General features: G+C 44.6%; 1 protein-coding gene across 1 annotated transcript; it reads right to left on the bottom strand.

The window, feature by feature from the left end:
• Positions 1-9,123: 9,123 nt before the first annotated feature.
• On the bottom strand, positions 9,124-17,120 carry LOC123043291 (indole-2-monooxygenase). Its single transcript, XM_044465701.1, has 3 exons — positions 16,455-17,120; positions 10,001-10,429; positions 9,124-9,892 (listed from the first exon to the last, which is right to left on the bottom strand). Exons 1-3 carry the CDS (start codon positions 17,007-17,009, stop codon positions 9,266-9,268), a joined length of 1,611 nt encoding a protein of 536 aa, XP_044321636.1. The 5' UTR covers positions 17,010-17,120; the 3' UTR covers positions 9,124-9,265.
• Between the last annotated feature and the right edge of the window lie 1,253 nt (positions 17,121-18,373).

Here is an 18,373-nt window from a genome sequence, read left to right as displayed (position 1 = left end):
GCCATGGCCTCACTTTGTTTCGGCGCAGCTCCAACAAATTGCTGGCCTATTCTGACGCTGATTGGGCAGGTTGCCCTGACACTCGTCGGTCTACCTCAGGTTATTGTGTTTTCCTTGGCACTAACCTGGTGTCGTGGTCTGCTAAGCGGCAGCACACGGTCTCTCGCTCCAGCGCCGAGGCCGAATACAGGGCAGTTGCAAATGTCGTGGCTGAAACATGTTGGTTACAGCAGCTTCTTCAGGAGCTTCATCGACCGGTGACTGGTGCCACTGTGGTGTTCTGTGACAATGTGAGCTCTGTTTACATGACACAAAATCCCGCTCATCATCAGCGCACCAAGCATGTGGAGATCGATTTACACTTTGTGCGCGACCGTGTCACCACAGGCGAGGTCCGGGTTCTTCACGTTCCGAGTTCTTCTCAATTTGCGGACATCTTCACCAAAGGATTGCCATCTCCTCTTTTTTTGGATTTTCGGGACAGTCTTAACATTCGTCGACGCCCGTTTACGACTGAGGGAGGGTGTTAGAATATATATAACCGTATTGTTTTGTATAGTTATATGGTTGTATATGTGTAGTCCTTGTATAGGTGTCCGTATATTGTATGATACGAACTCTGCCTTGTAACCTATATATATAGATCAATACAAGGCACCACAACGTGTGGTTTCCCCAAATCTTACATGTTGATCGTGTCCCTTGACAAGCTCATTCAAACTGCGCAATATTTTATCTCTTGGTTTAACTAGGCATGTATGGATGCATACGACTTCTTGCCTTAGTTTCGTCTGCTTTGTAATTTTGACCCTCCTGCGTACTGTGCCTCCATCGCTAGTGAGGCTAAAACCAGGTCCACATAAGTCACCTCTTTTTGCCATCTCCGCCTTATTGCAATATACTTAAACTTTCATAGTTCTTCCCGCATCCTCGAATAAGCTTTCCTTGTTTGACTCGGTTAGTCTAACTTTAGAGTGTAGTTCATTCATTTTACTCCGTATGTGGTTCATAGTGGAGTGTCTCCAAAGACTTATATTTAGGAACGGAGGGAGTAGATACTTACTAGGAGCAAACTAACCTTTCTTCCTTACACCATCGCCATTCATGCTTATTCGTGCGGGTGAGAGCAGCAGGCCGGCCATGCGTGGTGCCCCCGTGCAGCCCTGGATCGCTGCCCTTCTTACCTTATATGGATCCACTGGTATTAGCTTCGATCAGGCGCTCGGCGTTGAAGCGATATCCATTGGCAAGCAGGCGAACATGCGTCAGTGCGCGTAAGACAATAGGCTTTGGGGGGAACAGGCACAACCCTCTAGGGGTGGCCTATCACATATATATATAATGAGGTGGTATACAACGTTACAATATACACATGTAAATACAGTCTAACACCCTCCCTCAATCTTAGCCACTTTCTAATGAATCTAGAAGGGTAAGATTGCGTCTGCAAGTCTCAAACTGTGGCAAAGGCAATGGCTTGGTGAAGATGTCAGCAAGTTGATCCTTGGAAGAAATAAACTTGATCTGTAGTTGCTTCTGAGAGACACGTTCACGCACAAAGTGATAGTCAACTTCAATGTGTTTCGTTCGGGCATGGAATACCGGATTTGCAGAAAGGTATGTAGCACCGATGTTATCACACCAAAGAACAGGAGGCTGTGATTGGGGTATACTTAACTCCTGAAGCAAGGACTGTACCCAGATAATCTCTGATGTGGCATTGGCCACAGCCTTATACTCAGCCTCAGTACTGCTACGCGAGACAGTAGCCTGTTTCCGAGCACTCCAAGCAATCAGGTTAGAGCCAAAGAAGACATCATAACCCCCCGTGGATCGCCTGTCATCCGGATTGCCAGCCCAGTCTGCATCAGAATATGCTGAAAGACAACCAGAGTCAGACGGCCGAATATGCAAACCATGAGCCACCGTGAAACGAATATAGCGCAAAATCCGCTTAACAGCAGACCAATGAGTGTCACGGGGTGACTGCAGATACCGGCAGACTCGGTTAACAGCATAGGAAATGTCTGGTCGCGTGATCGTCAAGTACTGGAGCCCACCAACAATACTCCGGTACTCGGTCGCATCAGAAGAAGAAAGAAGCACACCATCAACAGCATTGAGCTTATCAGTGGTAGACATGGGTGTAGTCGTCGGTTTGCACTTAAACATCCCAGCTCGCTGCAACAAATCCAGAGAGTACTTCTTCTGCGTCATAACAAGGCCAGCAGCACGAGAAGTAACCTCCACACCAAGAAAGTAATGAAGCTTCCCAAGGTCCTTGACCGCAAAATCAGCACCAAGTGAGCGAACAAGCGCAGTAGCAGCCGACTGAGAGGAGCTGACCAAAATGATATCATCTACATAGACCAACAAGTACATAGTAACCTCAGGCCTTTGAAGAAGAAACAATGAGGAGTCAGCAGTTGATGATGCAAAACCATGAGCACGAAGAACCATTGCAAGACGAGCATGCCAAGCACGAGGAGCCTGCTTCAGACCATAAATTGCCTTGGACAGACGACAGAGATGATCAGGGCGATCCAGATCAGAGAAACCCGGAGGCTGGCGCATGTAAACCTCCTCCGCCAAGACACCATGAAGAAAAGCATTTTGAACATCAAGCTGACGAAGAAACCAACCTCGAGTAACAGCCAGAGAGAGAAGAAGTCTGATGGTAGTAGGCTTGACCACTGGACTGAAGGTGTCTTCATAGTCAAGTCCAAAACGCTGTCGAAAACCACGAGCAACCAGACGAGCCTTATAGCGCTCAATGGACCCATCAGAATGCCTCTTCACTTTGAAAACCCATTTGGAATCAATGACATTTACCCGTGATTGTGGAGGAACAAGAGTCCATGTCTGATTGCGAAGAAGCGCTTGATACTCCTGCTCCATGGCCTCTCTCCAATGAGGAATGCGCATAGCAGCTTGATACGTGCGTGGCTCAGAGGATGGATCTGCGAGAGCAGCAGACATGCACGCCGCTAACCAAGCAACTGTGCCATCGTGACGTTGCTTAGGCTGAAAAATGCCACTCCGACTGCGCGTATGTGGACGTAGAGCAGCAGCAGGAGCCGGCGGAGGCGAAGGTGACGGAGACGTGACGGTCGCCGGAGATGCAGGAATCACCTCAGGCGAGCTCGGGACAAACGACTCCGGGCTGCATGGCGAAGACTGGTCCGACGACAGGGGCTCAGAGGCCATGGGCGAACCGAGGGTGGGCGAGGCCAGCTCCGGTGACACCGACCCAGACGGCCTTGGCGAGGCGAGAGCAGGCGAGGCCGGCCCTGGTGAGAAGGGCCCAGACACCCTGGGCGAGGCAGGGGCGGGCGAGGCCAGGCCTGGTGATGACTGCCCCGACGCCCTGGGCGAGACGGAGACCGAGGAGGCCGGCCCAGTCGGCGGGGTTGTAGGGCGCAACGATGGCGGAGGCAGCCCAGAAGCCAGAGGCGACCGGGCCAGGACGTCGATCGGCCGTGCATGAGCACGGAAACCGAGGCCATGCAGGGGCGCCATGTGCTCCTCATGCACAACAGAAGGTGCCGAGGATGAAGGTGATGGCGACAAAGAGGAAGATGGCGCTTCCAGAATCTCCAAACGAGCCCCACGACCAGTGCCTGCACCATGGTTAGGCAACAATAGAGGAGAATATGCAACATCATCAAATTGGTCAGAAGCAACAGAGGATGAATGCATGACAGGTGGCTCGGTAGTGGACGCAGGGAGTTTGGCAAAGGGAAAAACATGCTCATCAAACACAACATCCCGAGAGATGTAGACACGATTAGTGGGAACATGAAGACATTTGTATCCTTTATGAAGAGAGCTATAACCAAGAAAAACACACTTCTTGGAACGAAACTCGAGCTTACGCTTGTTATATGGACGAAGATGGGGCCAGCAAGCACACCCAAACACCTTGAGAAAGGTGTAGTCCGGTTGTTCATTAAGGAGAACTTCAATGGGAGTCTTCATATTCAAAACACGAGTGGGAGTACGATTGATGAGAAAACATGCAGTGGTGAAAGCATCACTCCAAAAACGAAACGGAACAGATACATGGGCCAAAAGAGTCAGACCAGCTTCAACAATGTGACGATGCTTACGTTCTACTGAACCATTCTGCTGATGTGTATGTGGACATGCTAAACGGTGAGTGATCCCAAGCGACTGAAAGAAGGAGTTGAGGTTGCGATACTCGCCACCCCAGTCCGACTGAACATGAACAATTTTGTGCTTGAGAAGGCGTTCAACATGTTTTTGGAACTGAACAAAAATGTCAAACACATCAGATTTACGTTTGATAAGATAAAGCCAGGTGAAGCGGCTGTAAGCATCAACAAAACTGATATAGTAATTATGACCACTAACTGAAGTCTGAGCAGGACCCCATACATCTGAAAACACAAGTTCTAAAGGATGTTTCACCTCACGACTGGACTCCGAAAAAGGAAGTTGATGACTCTTCCCCTGCTGACAAGCATCACACACTGCTACATCTTTATTACTAGACACACTAGGAAGCTCATGACGACGCAAAACATGCCGGACAATAGGTGTGGCCGGGTGACCAAGACGAGCATGCCACTGTGACGGAGATACCCGAACTCCACTGAAGACGCGAGCGACGCCAGGATGCTCCAGACGATAGAGACCTTGGCAGAGCCGCCCACTAAGAAGAATGTCCCTCGTGCCCCGATCCTTAATAAAAATATCAAAAGGATGAAATTCACAAAGCACATTATTATCACGAGTGAGTTTAGGAACTGAAAGAAGATTACGTGTCACAGATGGAACTCGAAGAACATTGCGAAGTTGAAGACTCCTATTGGCATGTCTAGTGAGAAGTGATGCTTGACCAATATGAGAGATGTGCATACCTGCTCCATTGGCGGTGTGGATCTTGTCGGAGCCATGGTAGGGTTCACGAATGTGAAGCTTCCCCATCTCACTGGTCAGGTGCTCTGTCGCCCCAGAGTCCATGTACCAGTGGGGATCAATGGAGTAGGACTGAGTGTGTCCCTGTGGCTTCTGCGGCGGCGGACGATCAGCCATGGCGACCTGACGAGCAAAGTTGCGTGTATCCTTCCCGTCATTGCCAAGACCGAGAAAACCCCGCTGGAAGCGCTTGTGACACTTCGAGGCCCAGTGCCCATCGCGACCACAAAGCTGGCACACACGTGGATCGCCAACCCCTGGTAGCGTCGCAGTAGGAGGAGGGGCCGAGGCGGGTGGTGGTGACTGCCCCGAAGGATCCCTGGATGAAGCAGAGGAGCGACTACCCTTGGTGGCGGCGTTTGCCGAGAGGGCACCGTTGCCCCTGGATCAGCGCGTCTCGACTCGTTGCTCAGTAAGCAGGAGGCGTGAAAAGACCTCGTGTGCTGGCATGGGCGTGGAGTTGCCCCTCTCATTGATGATCTCGACTAGGGCGTCATACTCCTCATCAAGACCATTGACAATAAACGAGTTGAACTCGGAGTCGGTGAGGGGCTGTCCAATGGAGGCCAGCGTGTCGGCGAGACTCTTGACTTTGTTGTAGAACTTAGTGGCGGTGGAGTCAAGCTTCTGACACTCCCCAAGTTGGCGACGGAGTCCAGATACATGAGCCTGCGACTATGCCGCAAACGAGCGCTCAAGAATAGTCCGTGCCTCGTGGGACGTCTTGGCGAAGACAACAAGCCCAGCAACGGCCGGAGAGAGCGACCCCTGGATGGAGGAGAGGTTCGCCTGATCCTGCCCTGTCCAGACACGGTGAGCCGGATTATAGACCGGACCATGCACGCTGTCAACCAGCGCAGGAGGGCAAGGGAGAGAGCCGTCGACATAGCCAAGCAGGTAGTGACTCCCAAGAAGCGGAAGAACCTGCGCGCGCCAGAAGATGTAATTGTCCGACGACAACTTGATGGTGATGAGATGGCCGAAGTGAAACGGCGGCGGCGGCTGCGATCCCATCGAGGAGACTGGCTGAGGTGAGAACACCGTGGAGACAGTCGGAGGGGCAACCGGCGCGGTGACAGAGGGCGCGATGGCCGCGGTTGACGCCGCGAAGCCTGCCAGCGCGACGTCCTCCGCCACCAGCGGCGCAGTAGCCGAGGGCACGACAGCCGCAGTTGACGGGGCGGCGGTGGTGTGGGCCACAAGCGCCTGCCCGGGCGAAATAGCAGCCGGCGGGAGCGCGAAGAGGGAGCCGACGCTCCGTGTCCCGATCGGCGCCTGAAGGGAGGCGGCATCCAGCGGCCTCGAGAGAAGTGCCGCGAGGGAGGCCGGCAGAAAACCGGTGGCGGTGGAGCCGGACGCAGCGGCGGACGTCATAGCAGTCGGGCGACGACGGCGGCGGGCGCGGCGGCGGTTTAGGGTTTTTAGGCGGAAGCGGACGTAACCTAGCGTGATACCATGTAAGACAATAGCCTTTGGGGGGAACCGGCACAACCCTCTAGAGATGGCCTATCACATATATATATATATATAATGAGGTGGTATACAACGTTACAATATACACATGTAAATACAGTCTAACAGTGCGGTTGTGCGAGTGCTACAAGGACTTGAGATCAGATGACCGGAGAACGAAGACGTGGACTTCACGGCCACTCGGCGTCGGCGCATCGCAAGTCCACCTGCGACTCCCGATCGCGGCCAGTCCTCGACAGCGCCTTAAGCGCCACTTGGAGCAAGCGGCGCCCACGCAGGCGCCTTCATGGGCCGGCCCACAATAAGATCGCTCCCTCGCTTTGTTTCCTTTTAGCTTCTGTTCGTTCGCTCGATCAACTCAGCTTGTTTTTTTTCTTTGTTGTTTTGTTGGTTCAGGAAAAAAAACGGCCTCCGGTTCTTGAATTCAGAAAGGTACAGAAATTTGTAAAAAATTCATTGATTCAGAAAAGTGAAAAATTTAAAAACAGTTCATCGAATAGGAAAAAATGTCATCGAATTTAAAAAGTTCATCGAATTTAAAAATATTTCATCGAATTTGAAAAAATAGTTCATGAAGTTTGAAAAAAGTTCATCGGATTTGAAAAAAACAGTTCACCAAAATTCAAAAAAGTTCATTGAAATTCAAAAAAGTTCATCGAAATTCAAAAACGTTCATCGAATAAAAGTTCACCGAATTTGAAAAAAGTTCATCAAAGTTGAAAAAAGTTAATTGAATTTTATAAAAAGTTCATCAATTTTAAAAATTAGAAAGTTCACGAAAAAAGTCCATTGAATTTTAAAAAACGTCCATTGAAATTCAAAAAAGTTCATCGAAATTGAAAAAAGTTCATCAAATAAAAGTTCACCGAATTTGAAAAAGTTCATCAAAGTTGAAAAAAGTTAATTGAACTTTAAAAAAGTTCATCGAGTTTACGAATTAGAAAGTTCATGAAAAAAGTTCGTTGAATTTTAAAAACATTCATCGAGGATTTTGAATAAAAACTTCACTGTTTTTTTAATCATGCATTTTGGAAAAAGAATAAGAAAAAGAAAATGGGGAAATAAAAAATAAAAGAAAATGAAAAGTAGATACAATAAAAGAAAAAAGGATCTCATGAATCAAAGCAAGGTAGTTGCGAAGTTGGCTAGCGCAGCTAAGCTAAAAGGTAGAGCATGCGATTTCGGGTGTCACCGGCGGCAGTTTTTTTGCAGTTCTGAAACAGAATAATATGGATAAATGGGCCGGCCCATCGCTTAGGGAGGGGTATGTGCCCGTTTGCGGAAACACCTAATTCGGGCGCTTAAGGCGCCGAATAGGGTTTGGCGTCGGCCGGGGCTAACCTGAATCAGGATCGGAAAGAGATGTCGTGTAATCGTGGGCTATATGTGACGTGCCTAGACTACCAGCCCTGACCCATGGGCTACCTACCTACGTACCAGGTTTTGGGGGCCCCGGGGCGGCTGTCCCCTGCCTACCTCACGACCGGCCCGAGAGCTCCTATAGGACGCGCTTTGCGTCAAAATGTCGTCACCACGCACAGGGGCGCAGCCTGACTGGGCCGGCCCATCGCGCTGTACCGATGGTGAGAAAAGAAAGCAAAAAGGGGAAGGAAGATGCGATGGAAACTCAGAACTCAAGCCTGCGACCTACAGGTTCGAAGCGCATGCTCCCAGCCACTCCACCTGACTAGCATTGCTTGTAGCAAACAAACGCGCACTTTTAATAACTTAGCACAACCGTACAACTAGAATTACACACTGTAGTGAACATCTTAAAACAAATTGTAGATTTTTTTCTGAAAGTGTATCAAGCGGCTCTCTTTGGGTGTCGTCGCTATTTATTTTGTGTAATTTTTCTATGTGAAAATTGCACTTGCGTCGAGGTCCGTCGTGTTTGATGGGTCGCAAGCTGGTTACATCTACTTCAGCGGGAGGTTTCTCATGTGTTGAGGGATTATCCTTTGGTCGTTGTTACCGCAGCTACTTCTCACGTAATTGGGAGTATTTTCTATCGGTGGAAATTGGAGGTTGTTGCATCGTAAAAGATCGAGACAAATCATCGGCACGTCCGAGGTCATGCCTTCATCAAGCTAGGACACAAAAGTATGAGCCGAAGAAATATAAAAAAGAGCCCGGCGAGGATAAATATACAAAGAAACCGAGTAAATGTGCCAGACTAATTCCACCATGATTGACAATGTGAGGACTCCTTAGTCACTGAAGATGAATAGTGATTTATCCTTGCTCTCCATGATGCCATGAGTTGGACTATTGATTCAGGTGCAACCTTCCCCAACACATCACAATGAGAGCACCTCACATCATACACCAGTAGAATCACTGGTTCTTGAGGTTGAGAGATTTTGGGTTGTCAAAACAATGTCGTTAAGGGCACTATTGAAACAAACACACGTTGTAGGTTAGTGCTCGATCATGTGAGGCATATCCCTGATATACGGCCGAAGCTATTGTTAGTGGCCAAGCTTGATGATATCAGACATGTCAATTACTTTGGTGATGGAAAGTAGAGTGTCAGAAAATACTATTTGACTGTGACTCGAGGAACTAAGCAAGGTTGTCTCTATTTGATAAAAAAACTGTGCAATGTAGTGTTGAACATTTCCAAGAAGAACACTTCCGTAGACTTTTGGCACATATCAGACATCGAATATGAGCTTTTATGCAGTAATGTCAATTACCAGTCAGAAATATGGTACTCAATTTAATTCAGTGTTTTCTTTAATTACATATTACACTTGTGCTTAACAAGAGTTCCAAAAAGCCACATTCATGATACTATTAAGGTAGGTAATCAATCTGTTGCGCACACACAATACAATGGACCAATGTATTAATCTTGTGGCACTACGGGAACAAGGAGGAGCTTCTCCTTCCGGTGCACTGTCGTCCCAAATACTTCAGTCATATCGATGCCACCTTCCATCAACTCTACAGGTAGCTTCCAGTTGAAATGGTACATTAGATTCGCTAGCATGATTTCAATGCTCGCAATCGCAAAGTTGATACCTGGGCAAATCCTTCGCCCGGCGCCAAATGGCAAGTAAAGGAAGTCATTTCCCTTATAGTCCATAGCCGCGGCGCTCCCGCATTCCATAAATCGCTCAGGCATGAACTCATCTGCGTGCTCCCAACGGCTAGGGTCCCTTGCAAGTGCCCAACTATTGACAATGACACGTATTCCTGATGGTATCATGTAGCCCTTTATGTTGCAGTCAGCCATGGAGAGGTGGGGAATGAGGAGCGGCCCAGGCATATGGAGCCGGAGTGTCTCTTTGATGACCGCCTTTAGGTAGGCCAAACTATTGATATCATCTTCAGTAACCATTTCTTTGCCCTTGGGTATAGTGCTCCTCACCTCAACTTGTAGCTTGTTCATGAGGTGGGGGTTTTGCATGAGCTTGACCATCGCATATTCTAACACTATGAATGTTGTATCAGTGCCAGCTTGGAACATGATCTACATATACATAAGATCCATATGTAAGAATCAAATCAACAACATATATATAAGCTATATATGTTAATTTGTAGTTGTTATTTTTGCTTGTGAGGTGATAATACATACCTCTAACTGAGCCTTAATATGATCTCCCGTGAGTTTGTACTCTTGTTGGATAGAAAGCAAAACATCAGTGAAGTCGTTGTCCTCACTATTATGTTCTGCCACTGACTTGCTTGCATGCTCATCGATGATATTATTGAGCAGGTTGTCCCACATCTTGTTCACCTGCTGGGCCTTTGCGCAAACCATCCTCTTGATAATGTCCAGCTTCACCAACATGGGGAAGCAGTCCTCTAGGTTGAATCCACCCAAGAGCAATGAGTTGGCCTCGACGAGTTCTCGAAAGAGTTTGTTATGACCTTGTTCCCTAAAAAGCTTGCCTGACACAGCATGACACACAATGTCATTGGTGAAGGCGTTGAGAAGGTCACTCATGTCGATGGCGGTACATTTGGAGGCCGCATCGCGGATCTTGGCCACAACCAATCTCACCTGTGCATTAACAATAATGAATTTTGGCACAACTAATGATGTGGATAGCGTGCATTCATGCATGGTGCAATATATCTAGCAATCAAGTAAGTTGTCTATATTTAAGTTGCCTATTTTTTAAGATTTTAGTCACCTTACTAGCCTTCAGATTAATTTTCGTTTAAGAACTATCATTTTTTTTCTAAACATGGTGTCCCTTGGCCATAAAAGGACTATGAACAATGAGTTTCCATAATGGTGAGCCTACTTCAATTCTTGGGCTCAAATGATTCATGCACAAAAAAAACAATAGGCACTATAACATGAAAAACCAACATAATTACCTACAAAAAAGCCACACAAAAGCTTATTGTAGTAGATTTAATACATGGAGTAGTATCACTTCGGTATAACATGAAACAAAAGTAATGATACTACAATATTTTGGAAGAAGAAAAATGCCAGAATTCAAGCTTTGATCACATATTACACAAGGCTTGCACTATAACATACCCCCTCTGATTCTAACTATAAGCATTTTTAAAGATTTCAGTACGGACTACATACAGATGTATATAGACATATTTTAGAGTGTATATTCACTCATTTTGCTCTATATGTAGTCTATATTGAAGTTCTTATATTTTGGAATGGAGGGAGTAATATGTAATAAAAAAGTACAAATTAGCAGAACTCTCATTAAAATAATTAAAGTAGAAACTGAATCTATATAACCGAGATGACTCAAGCATCGCATCACTTAGATTAAAACTCTTACTCTCTCTCCAATAAAAAATGCTTAAAAGCCCTCAAATACTTAATTAATCTATGTGACGGGTTGGAGCCCATCATCACAATATGCCAAAAAAAAATCAAAACATTCTAATTGAACAAGAAACCAACTGAGATGAGGAACATGAGTTGTCTAAGACTTAGCCAAACCCATGGAGAAAATATACTCTATGCATAAAAGAATAATATCAATCTTGAAGGAAAAGATCGAATATTCCACGTCTTCTTACCCCGCTTAAAAGAAATCCTCGTGATTGGTCATGTAAACCAACAACCAATTAATAATTAGGAACATATTCCCATGAGTTCAGAAAATTTAAAAAAAACTAGTCAAAAAATAGATAAATACATAAATGAAACTCAAGAAGGAATGATTGAATAATAGATGGATATTTTTTTGTAGCAGGCCATAATTCAGCTATGCAAGAAAATAAACTAAGAGGTAGTGTTACTCCCAAAGTGTACAAAAAGATTTAGAAAGCAAGATGATAAATATATAGCAACACTAATACACAAATATTTGTAAAGAACCAAAAAATGGCTAAATAATGATTCTATACAAAAAAGTACAGTGGGAGTAAAGTTACAAAAAAAATATGCGTTCATGATGTGAAAAAGAACCAGAAATTTTGAGTTACAATTGCACTGTTCCATACTTTACAAGAGTACAAACATCAATGAGAATTAAATGAAATAATAAGGTTTGAGACGAACCATAAAAAGATAATCCCTCTCTTTCACACAGGAGCGAGCATGTGCATGTGCGCATGTGCGCAAACCTATTTCTAGACGCGCCGGCACGTAGCTGTAAAAAAATCTGCCGTCTTCATCTGCTTCAAGATTTGTGTATTTGCCAGCTATTATTCCTCGTTTTCAGCTATACAAAACCAACACAATCCTATATACAGCTAGTGGACCCCACGACGTACTCCCTCCATTCTTAAACATAAAACATTTTAGAGATTTAACTATGGATTACATACGGACCTATACAGACATATTTTAGAGTGTAGATTCACTCACTTTGCTTCGTATGTAGTTCATATTGAAATCTTTAAAATGTCTTATATTTAGAAACGGAGGAAGTATGCAGTAAATTTGCATGAAGGGATCATGTGCACAACACCTTTTTAAGCCGAATATTCACTTGATCCACGAGTGCTTCGCCTCTTGATCCAAAACCAACAGTTGGTGGCGCGTCGCCTCTTGATCCAAAACCAACAGTTGGCGGTGCGCTGAATCCGACTCTTCCGCCGGCAGTAGCTCTGCTGTGTGCGCAAGGACCCTCAGCGAACAGCAACGAGCGGATGTGTTACGATGCCTAGACACCCACGACGGCCAGCAGCGACTAGCGGCACGGTAGGGAGCCCTACGGGCGTCCCGCTGACGGATCTGGTTGCATCTTGGCTTCTCTCACCGTATTAGGTCACACTAGTAGAAAACGGAGCTTTAAAATCGGTTTGTAAGGGCCTTTAGTGCCGGTTATGGAACCGGCACTAAAGCCCCCCCCCCCCCTCTTTAGTACCGATTCGGCACGAACCGGCGCTAAAGTGCCACCACGTGGCGTGAGCTCGCGCCCTAGTACGGGGGACCTTTAGTACCAGTTGGTGTTACCAACCGGTACTAAAGGTTTTTTTTTTTGAAAATTTTGGAATTTTTTTTTGATTTTTTTTCAATTTTGATTTTTTCTGAATTATTTGATGATTTAGTCTCTAATCACCTCTCTTAACTGCTCAAGTGTGGATCACTCATTCCAAATCCACTCAAGTGTGGATCACTCATTCCAAATCATCTAACTTCCCGACCGGTCACCCATCCCTCTCACTACTCCAGCGCGAGCACGCTTAACTTTCAGGTTCTATTCTCTTTCGTTTCCGAGTCTGCACTTGTTGTTTTTCTGTCAGTAGTAAGATGTCAATCCACTCAAGTGTGGATCACTCTTAACTGCTCAAGTGTGGATCACTCATTCCAAAAACCACTCAAGTGTGGATCACTCATTCCAAATCATCTAACTTTCCGACCGGTCACCCATCCCTCTCACTACTCCAGCGCGAGCACGCTTAACTTTCAGGTTCTATTCTCTTTCGTTTCCGAGTCTGCACTTGTTGTTTTCCTGACAGTAGTAAGATGTCAATCCACTCAAGTGTGGATCACTCTTAACTGCTCAAGTGTGGATCACTCATTCCAAATCCACTCAAGTGTGGATCACTCATTCCAAATCATCTAACTTCCCGACCGGTCACCCATCCCTCTCACTACTCCAGCGCGAGCACGCTTAACTTTCAGGTTCTATTCTCTTTCGTTTCCGAGTCTGCACTTGTTGTTTTCCTGACAGTAGTAAGATGTCAATCCTATTAACCCTCAGGAGTTTAGCTTGAGCATAAAGTCACACATTTCACCGTTTGAGTTTGAAACTATTATTCTAAAAAAACAGTAATTATTTAGTAACGCTAATATTTCTTGAATAAGTTTGACCATAGTTTGACCAAAATTCAAAAAATTGAAATAATTATTTAGTAACACTAATATTCTTGAATAATTATGTAGTAACATTAATACTTCTTGAATAAGTAGTTTGACCAGATTTAACCAATTTTTTTTAGAAAAACTGAAATTTGACCATATCTTTTTTTCCTTTTGGAATTTGAGGATTCTAAAAAATTCCAAACAGGCCGTAGGCGGTCTCCATCAGATGCGGATTTTCGTGCTGAATTGTTTGATATATTATACGTTTTTTTCCGACATCGTATGCAAAAGATATAGCCGTTTTACATTTTTCCTACACTTTTTGCAAAACATGTCCAAATTTAAGTTTTCAAATTTTCCTAACTAGTAGATATAGTAATATAACTACCTCTCGAAGGATTTTATTTTTTGAAGTTTTTATCATTTTCTTTTGATTTTTTCAAAACTGAAATGGTGATACACCAGGGGGGGTAGAGTTTGAAAATTGGCCCATTTAGTACCGGTTCGTGCCACGAACCGGTACTAAAGGCTTGTCCCCTTTATTACCGGTTCGTGGCACGAACCGGTACTATAGGTTAGACCTTTAGTACCGGTTGGTAACACAAACCGGTACTAAAGGGGCTCGTGGGGACCCGGCCTGACGCCAGCCTGCCACTACCCCTTTAGTACCGGTTCGTGGCACGAACCGGTACTAAAGGCTCAACACGAACCGGTACTATTGATCGCAGCCACGAACCGGCACTATTGATCACATTAGTGCCGGTTTTTTTACAAACCGGCACTAATGTGCTTCACATTTGACCCTTTTTCTACTAGTGTCATCATCGACCACATATTCTACGGTCGCCATCGACCACATCTCCTCGACCATTGCCGGCCTTTTGGCTCTCAACTTCCCACCAGCCACATCTGAAGTGCGGGTACCGCCATGGACACCGAAGGGCGCCGGAGAGCCCACCTTTTCCTACAATTTATCTCCTAGGTAACAGATTTTTTAGTTTATTTGGAGATTGCTATATGATTTGGAACTTAGTGGACGAACTAATTGAAATACTGTTATTTGATTGCAAAACTGAATTTGTGAGATATGCATGCCATGGAATCGTGATATGGAATTGTGCACGTCCTCTCTGAAAATAGTATTGTATGATTTAGATTTGTTGGTTATTATTTTATGGAAAATTAGTTCTGCGTTGTAACTGAAATAGTTAAAGTGTTCTTGAAATATGTGTGATATATGAACATAGCTGTAGTGAAATATATGAAATCACTTTTCTGTATTGTGTGAATCTAATATCTGAAATAGTGTTACAGAAAGTGAAATGGTGTTATAGAAAGTAAAGTCATGGTGGATTTATGGAAGTGGAATGCCTATTTTGTGTTTATTCAGATATCAATTGAGTAAAAGTTGATGGAATTCTTTTTTTGTATTTCTGTCAATGGAATTGGTCCATCCTTGTCAAACTGTTTTTTGAAAAAAATGTGGAACTGATTATTTCAAAAGTGTGAAACTGATTATTTAAAAATATGGAATTGAAATAGATGTAATTTTGTGAAAAAAAACAAGTGGAAATAATCAGTTTCATTATTTTGTGAAGTATGAAACTAGAATAATTGAAATCTAGTTTTTGGAATTAATATCGTTTTCATTTTCATTGATCTTTTGAGCTAATTGAAACTGATCTTTTGAAATAATTGAAATGGACCTTCTGAAAATCATTGGTATTTTGTAACTATTTAAATTAGCATTTTGAACAAATTGATATCGCTCTTTTGAAATAACTGAAATGGGTGTTTAGTTTAAATTGAAATGGCGTTTTGAAATAACTAAAACGGGCCTTTTGAAATAATAATTGCAGTCAATCGTTTGAAATAATTGAAATCGGTCTTACAAAATAATTCAAATCATTATTTTAAAAAGTTGAAATTGGTCTTTTGAAATAACATTTGTAGGCAATTTTGTACAAAAATGGAAACTGCATGTTTGAACTGAGTGAAAATAGTTTTGTAAAACGAGTGAAATTTAATATTTGAAACAACTAAAAACTTTTTTTTGGAATTTTACATATATATTGTAATTAAAGTAATACCTTTGAATTATAGTAAATTAACTGATGTAAATATATTATTAAGCAGCTAAATAATCTACCTCCTAACAAGAAAAAACCCTTGCTTTTTTTTTGAGGTGAAGAAACACGGGAACCCCTTGCAAGGGATGACTGTCGGCAGGATCAGAACGTTCTGGGCCTGTGATTGGGCTCGGTCCTAGATACTATATGGACGCTTCAAAAGCTGAATGTGATGGGACCGTAGTGGGGCCTGGCGCTGAAATACAAACGTTGCAAAAGCCATACAGAACCTAGCTGGCAGAATCCTATTTGTGTGAACCGCACCAATACATACCGATAACGCTCCGACTCAGATGGCAACTCTAGTTTTTTTTTTCCTTTTTTTGAATTTCTTTTTCTTTTTTCAGATGACAACTTCAGTTATAAAAAACATTAGGGCCGGAATTGTTCGTATCACATGTGTGGCATCTATCCTTTATGAAGAGAGATGATAAGGATAGCGCTAGAGAAACCATTTTCGCAGAGCCCCCATGACACAGTCATCGGATAGATTGTAATTAAAATTTCTTCTCCATGCTTGTCGGAGGACCGGATCTCATGGACAGCAGAAAAACAACAATCTATCTAAGAAACAAAATAATCGACTGAACGCATAAAGAAAATTCAGGCAACTGAAAAGATAGCAAACATGCAGAAGAAATTGATGCATGGTTACCCACCTCGTGCTCGCGGACATGGCGGTAGGAGCGGACCTTCTTGATGGTGAGGAGGTGCGTGGTGGCGATCTTCTTGACCTGCCGCCAGTGCTCGCCGTAGGGGGAGAAGGCGGCGTCCGTGGGGCCGTAGAAGAGGATTTCGGTGACGGCGGAGTAGGGCCGGGACGCGAAGACGTGGTCGTGCGTGCGCAGCACGGCCTGCGCGGCGCTCGGCGACGAGACGACGAGCGTAGGGACGGCGCCGAGGCGGAGGAGCATGAGGCCGTCGCGGCCATGCTTGGCGGCGAGGTCTCGGAGGGAGACGTGCGGGAGGGAACCGACGAGGTGCAGGTGGCCGATGACGGGGAGCCTGCTCGGAGGAGACGGCAGCCTGCCCAGCAGCTCTTCTCTGGCTCTCGCGGTGGCCGCGGCCGTCGACGGCGTTGCGAGGCGGCGCACGAGCAGGAGGAGAAGAAGAGGGCAGACGAGCAGGACAAAGACCAGTCCTAGCGCTGCATGTGGAGACCTCGCTTGCAGCAGCAGCTCATGGAGGGCATGCAAATGCAACGGATGAACCATCACGACCGCGCAGCGCTCTTCCTACACGAGAGGGTGCTTCACTCCACTGTTCCTTCTACGCAGCAGCTCAGCTGAGTTTATAGCTACAAGGCTGGAGATTGCAGCCAGAGCAAGACATCCCTTTTAGTCCATACCTATTCAGAAAACTCCAAGTGGTGACACGAACGTACGTCGTACTCTTTCAAGGAAGAGATTAGATTTTTGGCCTTTCGGTAAACGTTCTCTAGCAGCCGAACGGCCGAGCCACGCGCCGATCGCCTAATACGTACGCGCGTCTCGAGTGGGACGACGCATCCAGGTTCATCATTATCTCATCCTGGCCTATCGTTCCGGATGGCATGACCCCATTTCCCGTAAACCCGTAGGCATTCATCTGACTAATATTGGGAGCGGCTAGAGTACAGTCGACTGAAAACAACATTTTGGTCAGTCCACTGACCTCAATCTGTTTCACTCGATCTGTGTACTAGCTTGGCTTCCCTTGGGTGGCAGTGGACCGGCCGGTGCATGCTTCTCTTTTCACCAACTAATAGTAAAGCTGAGTCGCCGAATTCTTTAATCTCATACTGTTTCATAAGAAAGCGGTGCTATGACGTGTTGTACTGCGCGTGTGTAAGATGAGATGAGATGAGCTGAGCCCGAGTGGACAAGACGTGATTAGATTCACCAATGATTGGTGCATGGTATGAGCTGATAATATGTACGTACAAGAAGATTGCTAGTACATGCTTCCAGCCGAGATTGCACCATAATCACCTTCTAGTACATGAGCACGTGCTTGAAATTGTGTTTTTATAATACGTAAAATTAAGTATACAATAGTATAATTTTGTTTTAGTTCAAACTTGAACTAAAACCACGACAATAATTATGGAGCAGAAGGAGTATGACTTACTGGCATTGATATTACCTTTAAAAGAAGAAATAAAATGAAATAAAAACTAAAACAAAATAAAAATAATGATCTTTTCTAAACAATAATGAAATAATTGGATTGGTTTACCCTTTCAAAAAAAGTAATTTAAAGAATAATGTCATAATTTGCACACAATTTACGCATCAGTTACGATTGTTTACAATATTTAAGAATAAGCATACAATACATATTTTTGCAAAATGAATGTTCCCTAAGACGTAATGAATTGGTGCCACTAGTATTACCCATAAAGAAGAAAATAAAATCAAATCAAAAAATGAATTTTTATGTGAAACAATACATTAATGGCATTGGTATTACACCTTATAAAGACGAAAAACTGAAAAAAAATGAAGACAAATAATGACAAAATTTGCACACACTTTACACAGAAAATGCACTTTAAAATATACGTAAGAATAATTATATAATAGTGAAATGTTGGAAA

The sequence above is a fragment of the Triticum aestivum genome, chromosome 2B (genome assembly GCF_018294505.1).
Source record: "Triticum aestivum cultivar Chinese Spring chromosome 2B, IWGSC CS RefSeq v2.1, whole genome shotgun sequence".
NCBI classification, from domain to species: domain Eukaryota; kingdom Viridiplantae; phylum Streptophyta; class Magnoliopsida; order Poales; family Poaceae; genus Triticum; species Triticum aestivum.
The sequence above is the reverse complement of the archived record's forward strand: the minus strand, read 5'-3'. Positions and strand labels throughout refer to the sequence as shown.

What these genes read in the sequence shown, in the direction of transcription:
- LOC123043291 (XM_044465701.1), bottom strand. Translation starts at nt 17,009, where the DNA reads ATGGTTCATCCGTTGCATTTGCATGCCCTCCATGAGCTGCTGCTGCAA. An exon ending in GCCATGTCCGCGAGCACGAG is followed by an intron (nt 10,430 to 16,454) that starts GTGGGTAACCAT and finishes GTTAATGCACAG; the next exon opens with GTGAGATTGGTTGTGGCCAA. An exon ending in ATATTAAGGCTCAGTTAGAG is followed by an intron (nt 9,893 to 10,000) that starts GTATGTATTATC and finishes ATGTATATGTAG; the next exon opens with ATCATGTTCCAAGCTGGCAC.